Here is a 10,732-nt window from a genome sequence, read left to right on the forward strand (position 1 = left end):
TATTACAGAGCAATAGTATGACTTCACAGCAAATTCCTGAATTAAAAGAAAATCCTTCTGGTGCGATCATATACATGATCAGTAATATAGGAGAAAGAAGGGTTGCTTAATGTTAGTAGTTTGACCAGACTGGTAGTGAACCTGAAGTTGTTTTTGAACTTCATTATAGGGCTGGCCTAACTTACTCCCAGGGAATAACTTTTCTTCATTGGTGACATCTAAGTGAATTGCAGGCTACTTAAAAGCTAATAGGAAAATATGAGTTAGCTGTGAACACATGTCAGGAGGAAAGTAGCCTTTGCAAGTATCCCACATAAGGAATTTCCCTAGATAGAAGGTAGATTGAAAGGTGTGGTAAAGCAGGCTTACTTCCTCCACCTGGAGCCCGTCATTGATGCCTGAGAGATGGCACCTAGTTGTGCAGGTCAGCATTGCACGCTTGCTCTGCTAGTGCCTGCGAACTGCACAGGCAAAATGCGAAGGAAAGGAGCCAACTTTTTCAGGAAATTCTACAAGTTTTGGAGATCCAGGAGGAAGATCAGGAAAGTGTCATAAAGGCGAAGAAAATCATTGACTCCAATTCCCATCAAGTTGTGTATGTCTGTGGGTGTGTGTATAACACCTAAATACACATTCATGCACACACCCCAAAGCCAACATTAGACACATCTAACTGATAATATACCATGATCCCGATACCTCAAGTCCCAGTTTGACAGCCACTGTTAATGGTCTATTAAAGATTTTTTCCATTACAGTATATTTCTGATCTTATGGTTGAAGTCAGTGGAAAAATAAGGGTTCCTTGGCAGCTAATTATATTGAAGTATTCTGCCAGGTGAGGTCTGTGCCTTGCTGTAATAATCATGGGTACTGTTTGCACAGAAACCACGTATTCTCTTTGTTATCTCTACTGTTGGGGTGGCTGTGTGTGTGTGTGTGTGTGTGTGTGTAACAGAATTATACACATTTCTGAGAAATTCACTGTAAACTCTCAGAGCTGTGCATTTACAGAGGAGCACTTTGTTTTCATGGTGTAGAAAATCTGTTACCCTTGCCCTAGAAGATCGTAGGATCTAAGGTAGAGTCATTTATGTTTACCTTATAACTTCTAGATTAACTTCTATAAATTAACTTCTATAATTAATCATAATAATATGATTATTACAGTTGTTTTCTGTTTTTCTCCCATTGTATGTCAATTTGCCACTTACAATGTTTGAGCCGTTTGGGCGGTTCCTGTCTGGAAGGCTGCTGTACTGTAGGGTTGACCTGCCCTTTCTCTCCAGAGTTCTGATCAGGATGTAGCATTCAGGTCCCTGGCTCATCTCTCCCTGATAGACGTGTGTGGGCCTTGGACCCGTTGGCCTGTTGGTGGCTCCTGAGTTCTTCCCTGAAGGGCTACTCTGTTTAAGCCCTACATGTGCGTGTTGTAAACTATGAATTTTCAAGAAGTCATAGCTTTGAGACTTGACAGTGATAACTTAGGGAGGGAAGAATTCCTTCATCCTATTCTCCTCACATGGAGAAGAGCCTGCCCTGGAACATGGAATGCTGGGAATCTATTTCAAATGTCTAGATTAGCCTAGAAGCAGTTGGGAATCGAGCAGGGTGAGAGAAAAGCAGTAAGATTTTTATCCTGACCACGATGGGTATGGTAGTTGATCTCAGAATCCAGAGTAGGGCAGCTGTGTGGAACAGCTACCCATGCTGGCAGGTGGGGCTTTAGGGGACGTGGCCATCATATGACACGTTGCAGCCCCCACCCCGCTATTGCTATGTATCAGCATTTCACATTCTCCTGTACTATAAATTAATCTGGATTTATGGCCTAGGCATGGAGAGTCTGGGTTGGGTCTAAAGCAGCCTGAAGACAGACAGTTTTTTTTTTTATTTTTAATGTTTATTTATTTTAGGGGCAGAGAGGGGGGTGGGGGGACAGATGACCCCAAGCAGGCTCTGCTCTGACAGCAGCAACCCTCATGCAGGCCTCGAACTCACAAACCATGAGATCATGACCTGAGCCAAAATCTGGCGCTTAACTAACTGAGCCACCTAGGCGCCCAAGTCAGGCAGTTTATAAACTGAAAATTGCACCTGTCTCCCTGTGGTCTTCTTCCTGTCCATTTGCACTGCTGGGAGGAGGGCAGTGAGTTCGGGGCTGTGTTGGGTGGAAGGGCCTCCCTGTCAATTCATGATTAGTTTGAACTGGCTTTGCCGCTCCATTTGGCAGGGGGAACCCTAAAACCTCTCCTTTCTGAGCTCCAGTAAAGGATCCCTGCTCTGTGCCACTGGCCATTTCCTTCCACAGCCTCATGGGTAATCATTAACCGACAGACACACACTGCAACTTCGTTGTATATGTTATTAATAGAAAGATAACGAACTCTCAGAGTTCATCTTTCCTTCTCCAGATGTGTTGCTGTGGATAAAAGCAGGCGTCACCCAGGCTGTAGCTCGCTCTAGTAAATGTTACCTCTCCTATAGGAGCTGGTGCAACTGTTTATTCACATGCAGGTTTTGAGGGCCTTGCCTGGGTTTAAATTCTTGAAAGGCATTTTTCAAGAAGGCCTGGCCCAGAAGCCCTTAAGTTGGCCTTTCCATCTGACTTACTGTTGGGGGAAGGGCCCCATGTGAGACCCAGCAGGCCTGTGGTGCAAGTTCTCATCAACCCTTTCAGGTGTAGATGCAGGAGGAGGGGCTCACCCTCCCCACACCCCACTCTCCTTCTTGCTTTTCTCTTTAACACATAAAGTGAGAAATACATTTTAATTACGTTATCTTTCTACTAATCATACATAATGTTGCAGTGTGTGACTGTCGGTTAATGATTACCCACAAGACTGTGGTAGGAAACGGCCAGCAGTGCAGAGCAGGGAAACTTTACTGGAGCTCAGAAAGGAGAGGTTTTAGGCACCCTCCCCCCACCCAGCCATGGAGTGGCAAAGCCAGGCAGAGCTAGAGCCAGAAGTTGGATTCAGGAACCCAGACTGCAGACTCGAATTTCATGGTCTCTGACTGGGGCTGTTGGTTTGAATCTGGTGTAGACAGAGGTGTGCCCGAAGTAGGTGCTGCCTGGGGACAGCATGTGAGCGCCCTTTGTCTTCTCTCCCATCAGCTTCCCGAGCGGCCTGTGATCCTTGGAAGGAGAGTGGTGATGTGTCGGATAGTGGCAGCAGCACCACCAGCGGGCACTGGAGCGTGAGCAGTGGCATTTCTACGCCCTCGCCTCCCCACCCCCAGGCCAGCCCCAAGTATTTGGGGGATGCCTTTGGTTCTCCCCAGACTGATAATGGATTTGAGACCGATCCGGATGCTTTCTTGTTGGATGAACCAGCTCCACGCAAAAGAAAGGTAAGTGATCTGGTATGGGGTACGTCAGCTTGGGGCTGGCTTTGGAGGGGATGGGCAGCCCCCCAGGTCCTGGGTGGTCTCAGGCTCCATCCCATTTCAGGTTTCCTTTGCTCTTCTGTTCCACTATGATATCCCCAGGAGCCCACTCCTCTTTTATGCTCGTTCCTTTTCACCTCTGCCCTGATCCCTGCCCCCTTTGCCCTCACATGAGGCCTGTGTGTGCAGGCCTCTGGCGGGGTCTTACCCACAGCACGAGGCACTGCTGCTGGCAGCAGGACCATCTCCTGGGGCCAGGCTCCCTGCCCCTGCCTGTCAGTTTCTCTGGTCCCAGGGAATCCCTTCCCTAGAGCCTTTTGTTTGCTTGTGTTTGAAGGCAGCTGAAGTCTCCAGTGGGTGAGGGTGAGGAGCAGTGAGGGGAGGGGCACATCCCAAAGCTCCCATCTTCCTTTCTTCTAGAACTCCGTGAAGGTGATGTACAAGTGCCTGTGGCCAAACTGTGGCAAAGTTCTGCGCTCGATTGTGGGTATCAAACGACACGTCAAAGCCCTCCACCTGGGGTAGGTATCAAACCCAGGGCCTCTTTGCCTAGAGACCCACTCGAGTGTTCCTTCGCCCTGCCACCCCCAGCCAAGAATGGTTCCAAGACAATGACTTGCTGAGAACACTACCTGGTGCCTATACCCGGCCCCTGTGCCCGGCAAAATAGCCTGTTGGAAAGAGATGTTTGCTGGGAAAGAAGGACCCTTTTCTTCCAGTGCATGTTGACGCCATTCATGGGGAGGGAGCTCTGTCCATCTTGTGGATGTGTCTTCCTGCCTCACTGTAGGAGGCAAGATGTTTGAGTTCCAGGTAGAAATTGGGTAATTTGGTGACCCTTCATTGTGGGCTCTGCACCTGCTTCCCCTCAGGAGCTGGGGCTCCATTAGCTCTGACTCCCTGGAGCCAGGGCTGCTCCGGGCGGTGGAAGCTGTCTCACAGTTTGAGGAGAGAGTGTGACCCCAGGTAGGCGGGGCCCAGAGAGGACTCGTGGCAGAGCCAGATGACTGCTGAAGGAGGAGCGGTGAGAGGAGGAGCCTTGGGTGCTAGGAAAAACAGGGTTCAGGCATGTAATCCTCTATGACTCCGCACCAGGAGAGGGCCTTCTGGGTGTTCTCTCGGGCCCCTTCCCTGACTTGGTGGGCAGGCCTGGGTCAGCACTCTTCCCTCTTCTGCCATGCTGTCCCCTGTGTTTGACCCGAGGCAACTTGTTCCTGACCCTCACTGCATCTCCCTCCCTCACAGAGACACTGTGGACTCTGACCAGTTCAAGCGGGAGGAGGATTTCTACTACACAGAGGTGCAGATGAAGGAGGAAGCTGCCGCTGGCGCCCCCACAGCTGACCCAGCCCCAACCCCCAGCATGACCAGCCCTCCCCTTGCCCTCCTCCCGCCACCTCCTCCCAAAACCCAGTCCTCAGGCCCAGAACACCCTGGCCTGGAGTCTTATCTGCCCTCTGGTGCTCTCAGCAAGTCAGCTCCTGGCTCCTTCTGGCACATTCAGGCCGACCATGCATACCAGGTATGAGGCTAGGGCACACTGGGAGCTCAGCCGTGTGGCCATAAAGGATGTTCGGTGTCTGACATGTCACTGGCCAGCCTGATCACAGGCCACTGACTGCCCTGAACGAAGGCTGAGCCCTTTGGCTAAATTGCTAATCTCTAACTTCTATAAAGAGAGAAAAAAAATGACTTCACACTCCACAGATGTGGGAATTCCAGAGTTCTGCATCGGTAGCTGTCATGAGTAGTCCCTAGAAATCCGGCTGAATCCCTGAGTAACCAGGTAGATGGATTTGGACTGGGGAATTGCTACATCACTGGTTATAAAAGTGGACGGAGTAGTGCAGTTGGGCTGCCCAGAGTAAATCCGCAACTCCTAAAACTGTGTTACATTAACAAACAGTCCAGCACCCATTTTTTTTTAAATACCTACTGTGGATCAAACTCTAAGCTTTTCAAATAGAGTAAGGCATAGTCCCTGTGAAATCGCAGGGAACAAGGGTGGACTCGCAGGCTGCCTGGGTGGCCCCGGGCTCACCTGCTCTTGTCTTTGGCAGGCCCTGCCATCCTTTCAGATTCCTGTGTCGCCACACATCTACACCAGTATTAGCTGGGCTGCAGCCCCCTCCACGGCCTCCTCCCTCTCTCCGGTGAGTGTGACTGTCTCTGAGCCCAAAGGACCCCCCCTGGGGGCAAGCCGAAGGCTCCTCTGCATGTTACCAGTGCTGGAGGCTATCTCCCCACACTTGCCCTCAGCACCCAAATTTCCTGAAGGCCTCCATGCACTCTTGCCCTTGCCTCGCCCTCCCTAGCTGGTCACAGCCCTCCTAGGAGGTGCAAGGAGTGTGTACACAGAGGAGAAGCCAGATAAAGCAAGTTTACTGCCAGGGAAGTCTCTAGGCTAGTGTGCGGTCAGTGCCCTATCAGGCCCTGAGTGTGGGTGGGTGCTTGCTAAGGCTTCAGTGTGGAGAGAGAGGAAGGCAGAAAATATGGCAGACGTGGAGAGGACAAGGAGGGTCATGAAAGAAGATGGGAGCTAGTGAGAGCACTGGGCTGACGAGAGGTTGCTTGCCTCTGAGCTAAAATAAATCAGAAGTCCTTTGAACCACCCATAGTGGGTCGTGGTCTTCAATATCTCTTGCAAGAAGGCATCACACATTGTGAAACCTGGGTGCCTGAAGGTGCCTTTCGGGCAGCACATGTGGTGACTATATCTAAACCTGCACGGAGCAGCCCATGAGGAGGCACCCATTCGATCGCAAGTGTGGTTTAAAGGCCTGCCCCCTCATTCTGCAGCCTCTCCTCCCTACCTGGCCCCTGCTCCCCTGTGCCTGGAACATCTTACCAGGGAAGCCCCCCACCCCCCTCCCCGCCCGCCCGCCTGTCACTAAGAGGAGCTCAGCAGGTGTGGCTGACTGTCCCATGGGATGGCTCGCTCACCTTTTGCGCCTACCCTCGTGCCCACGGCCTGTGCTTACGGCCTCTCTCTCTCTCTCTACGGTCAGGTCCGGAGCAGGTCGCTAAGCTTCAGCGAGCCCCAGCAGCCACCACCTGCGATGAAATCCCACCTGATTGTTACTTCTCCGCCCCGGGCTCAGAGCAGTGCCAGGTGAGACTGCTCCGTGGAACTCCCTTCTGGTTTCTGTCCCCACTGTCTCCACTACAAGCGTGGGTTCAGAGCCCACTGATCCTAGTCTCCCGGGTTAGTTCCTCAGGGTGGTGGGGGGTAGTGGGGGAGTACAGGGCGGGAAGGGGACACTCTGGATACAGGGAGTAGGCCTTTGCTCCTCTGGCCCCTTGACTCTCGCCTTCCCAGCCTCTGTTGGTTTGCTCAGCCTTGGGCCTGGCCACTGTCCAGGTCTGTAGCCACCACTGCGTGTCTGCATCCTTCTAACTCTTTTTGGCCAGGAAAGCCCGTGGGGAGGCTAAGAAGTGCCGCAAAGTGTATGGCATCGAGCACCGGGACCAGTGGTGCACGGCCTGCCGCTGGAAGAAGGCCTGCCAGCGCTTCCTGGACTGAACCCACCCCGCCGCCACCGCCACCGGCTCCTGCGCCCTGCTCCCTGCCCCCACCGGCAGCCAGACCACGAAAGACAGAAACATCCCACGGCCTCCGCAGAAAACCTAACTGATACAGAGTGGACATTGGGAGTTTGGGCTCTATTGGCTAAGGTTTAATACTTAAAACATTTCCCGCCCCCACTTCCATTTTGGGAACATTTGAGTTTTTAAAAGAAGAAAGGAAAATACTCCCCCCCTCCCCAAATAAGAGAGAGCCGAAACTGACCAAGGGTATTCTGCAGTGAACCAGAGACCAAAGAATTAATTACCCTCTCTTTCCCACGTCTCTGTCTAGGGGATTAGTTTGCATGTATCAAAAGAAGGAACAGCTCATTCTGTTTTCCTGCTGAGTTGGTGAATTCTTTGCTTTCTCAACTCTTCCAGAAGGGACTGTGAGCAAGATGATTTACTTAAAAAAAAAAAAAAAAGTTTCTGGCTGAGGACTCCGAGAGCAGGACCTGCTGTGGTTGGTGGGGGGCGTGGGGGGGGGCATCTGTGCACTTTTTAAGGTGCAGCTGGCCCCTCTTCTCCACCCAAATCCAGGAGAAGGGAGAGCCTGTCCTCACCGAGCAGCTTCCATGGAAGTAAAAGGAAAACCCTTTCTTGATGACAACTATTTGAATCTGGGTTCCCTCTGAAGTTGGGTTGCATCCCAACAAATATTGTATGGCTTCTTCTCAAAGCCCAGACTAATAGATTTTTAAAGACTATCCCCAAATAGCTGAGCCAAAAGGCTATACGAATTCACTTTTTGAAATGTGGCAGTTAAACACTACCTTGATCCTTCTTTCCTCTGTTCCTTGAGGAAACACTGGAGGGTTTTAGTATTTATGAAAGCCCTCTGCTGTTACCTGAGTGAATAAACTCCCTCTTGATGTTCTTCCCTCCTGGTTATGGAGATGACACCTCTAAAACACTTTGTTTTCTTTTCCCAGTGTACTCAGAAGCCTTTTATCTGATTAAAGTTCCCTTTCATTTGGGCGAGAGACCCCCTCCCCCCCCTCCACTCCGCTCCCCGTGCCCTGTGCTGGTTCCTTTTTGTCTCTGGCTTTACCTGGGATTTTCCCATTCCCTCAAAGGCTGCAGTTAGGGCTGGCATAGGGTAGGGAGAGAGAGAAAAAAAAGAGGAGATAGAAAGGTAAGTGGCAGCTTGCCCCCATGTTGGAGACAGAGTTGGTAGGTTCCTGATTGTTGTGTTGGCTCAGAGGGCCTGGGAGAATGTGATCTGCTCCCTGAGGTGACAAGTAAGACAGAACTCCGCCATCGATGCAGGAGGTCTCTGGAATTTTATCAGTGTTGGTCCAGTTCTTGAGGTGGGAGGGTCAGCTGGATGTGGTGTAGCCTTCTCAGAGATATCTGCTGAGCACCATTTCTTGCCTGCAGGGGCAAGGGGGAAGGTGAAGAGAGTCCTGAAGAATTCTGGTGAGGAGGGGTTGGATTAGCAGCTCCTGGTGCTTCAGCCCTCGTTTTGTTTCTAGAGGCCTGAAGAATTGAGAGCAGCCTGGATTGCATTACTTGGGAAGTAAATAAGCAAAACTATTCTTCTTGATGAGGAGAGAGATGTGGACAGGGACTTGGTACCCTGTAGATCAGTGCTTAATGAAGACCAGACAAGCTGAGCCCTCAAGGGAGGGCAAGTTTTGTTTTGGGGCTCCCCTTTCTTTTAAGCCTGACTTGTTTGGGAGTTCCTCAGGCCAGCATGAGCATGGCCACCCGGTGCACACCTGTCTGGGGTCCCAGTGCTGCACTCCTGGAGGTTGGGGCTTCGAGAATCCCACCAAACCACCTGTCCTGGGGTTGGGCAGCACCGGCTGTCCCCTGGCTGTAACCGAGGCCGTCCTCTCTCATTTCCAAGGGGAGATACCTGCCTACCGAGGCTCCTTTGGCCACTTCATGTGGGACTTGTGCAGGTGCTTGTCAATCTGTGACACAGTGAGTGTTAGAAAACCCATCAACCTTAGAGGCATGGTGTCGTGAAGGGTGATGGTGACCCGGGTTTGGTGACGGAGGGAAGGACACTCATGCATAGGTGTCTTTGGTGGTGGTGGGGTATATTTTTATAACTTAGTAAAAAAAAAAATGTGGAGTCTGTCCCTAGAGCTGGAAACCAGGCCAGCAAGAGGTGGCCCAGGTTCTGTCTTCCTGTCCCTTCCACCTCCCTGAGAATTAAAAGCTGATGGCAGGTTGTGGCTTGTCCTGACTGCTCACTTCCCTCATCCATCTTCAGATCTCGGTGAGGGGAGGAAGCTTCTGAGACCTGAGGACTCTGCCCAGCAGCGTCCTCCCCTCTCTTCTTAATCACGGCTCTTGTTGAGGCTCGTCTTTAGAAAAGCTGTTTTCGTTTTCCCCCTCAGTTTGGACCGTGTCAATATAACTGGATATCAAGACTTCCACTAAGTGAGGGAGGCTTCTCATGTCATTGGTATACAGGGCGGAAAAGGAAGAGGAGAAACAAGAAATTCATGGAACAGTTTAAAAACTGAGGTGGCTTTTTTTTTTTTTTTTTTAATGTTTTATTTCGGTGCAGCTTTCCCACGTCTGTATTTGCTCCTCTCCTTTTGCACGGTGGTGGCCTCCTCCGGCCTCTGCCCTCTCGCCCCACCTTGTGGCTGTTGTGTTCTTGACATGTGGTCTGTCCTTGGGGTTGCCCGATTGTTTCTTCTCAGAGGGTGGGGGTGGCTCGTGAACTGATCAGCGACTCTGCCTGTTCTCTTCATCTTTGTGTCTCTCCCTACTTCCCAGCCCACCTGGGCAGCAGAATCTGAGAGAACCTGTGCCACAGGTGTGCATTTGAAACTAACAGGACTGATTTTTGAAAGAAGTGATTTTGGGAAACCCATTTATCCCAGGGATGTTCTCTGTATTCGAAGTATTTCTTGGAATTTACCTTTGGAGTCTGTGGTACCTGCTTTGAATAGCCTTAATGATATAAGTCTGTACCTATGCTCATTCAGTGCAGAGTCCAGGGAATGATGTCTGTGGTTAAGTGACTTCACAGGTGCAAAGCTCATGGACTGACTAGTTAGGAAAATAGCTTGGATTTATGTGGCTTTTAAGCTGGCTGTGAAGGCAGTTTTGTAATTTCAGAGAGCGTTTTGAGCGATAGCCACATTGTGATTTTAAGTCTATAGCTTGACTCCTTGGGGGACATTATTAATTTGGATGTGCAAACTCTGATTTGTTTGAAGAAATCTGTCCTGTTACTTTCTGGACCTCCCAGGTTCTGACTTTACTAGGGGCCAAAAAGCAAAAAAAAAAAAAAAAAAAAAAAAAAAAGAAAGAAAGAAAGAAAAGGATAAAAAGAGAGAAGAGGGAGATAAATCCCATCTGTGAATTTGTCTCATTGGCGCCTTTTCCCCCAGCTGTCTTCCAAGTATTATTTTTACTGTTAAAAAAATTTTTTTTAAAAATGTGAAATGTAATGTTTTTACAGCAACAATATGAAATATATTTTATAAGGAATAAAATGGTACATTGTCTGATTTAATGTGTGCTTGTCCCTCTACCCCCTCCCCCACAAAGGCTAAGATTACTGTTGTTCTTGGTATTAAACAAATGGTGGCATGTGGGCAAAGCATACAAATTTATTAGCTTATAGTAATGGTAGGGACCAGGGACCAGGCCAAGTCCTTCCATGAATAACCAAGTGCTGACCTAAATAACCCAATGAAGGAGTTACTACTCTGATTCCCATTTTACAGATGAGAAGAGGTCATATAACTTACCCCAGGTCATCAACTGGGAGACAGTGGCATGGAGATTATAATCCAGGTAGGAA

The 10,732-nt window shown here is 49.9% G+C and overlaps 1 protein-coding gene across 3 annotated transcripts in view; it reads left to right on the forward strand.

Annotated features, from left to right (window-relative positions):
* ZNF395 (zinc finger protein 395) overlaps positions 1-10,225 on the forward strand; it is a 44,644-nt gene extending 34,419 nt beyond the window's left edge. For all 3 annotated transcript variants that reach the window (XM_039217172.1, XM_039217169.1, XM_039217171.1), the window contains exons 5-10: positions 3,119-3,354; positions 3,811-3,911; positions 4,636-4,912; positions 5,451-5,543; positions 6,399-6,502; positions 6,802-10,225. In XM_039217172.1, the coding sequence (XP_039073103.1) occupies positions 3,119-3,354; positions 3,811-3,911; positions 4,636-4,912; positions 5,451-5,543; positions 6,399-6,502; positions 6,802-6,913 (923 nt within the window). In that variant the 3' untranslated portion in view covers positions 6,914-10,225. The remainder of the gene's footprint in view (positions 1-3,118; positions 3,355-3,810; positions 3,912-4,635; positions 4,913-5,450; positions 5,544-6,398; positions 6,503-6,801) is intronic.
* The last annotated feature ends 507 nt before the right edge of the window (positions 10,226-10,732 follow it).

The sequence above is a fragment of the Hyaena hyaena genome, unplaced genomic scaffold, assembly GCF_003009895.1.
Source record: "Hyaena hyaena isolate Hyena2069 unplaced genomic scaffold, ASM300989v1 scaffold_678, whole genome shotgun sequence".
NCBI lineage: Eukaryota > Metazoa > Chordata > Mammalia > Carnivora > Hyaenidae > Hyaena > Hyaena hyaena.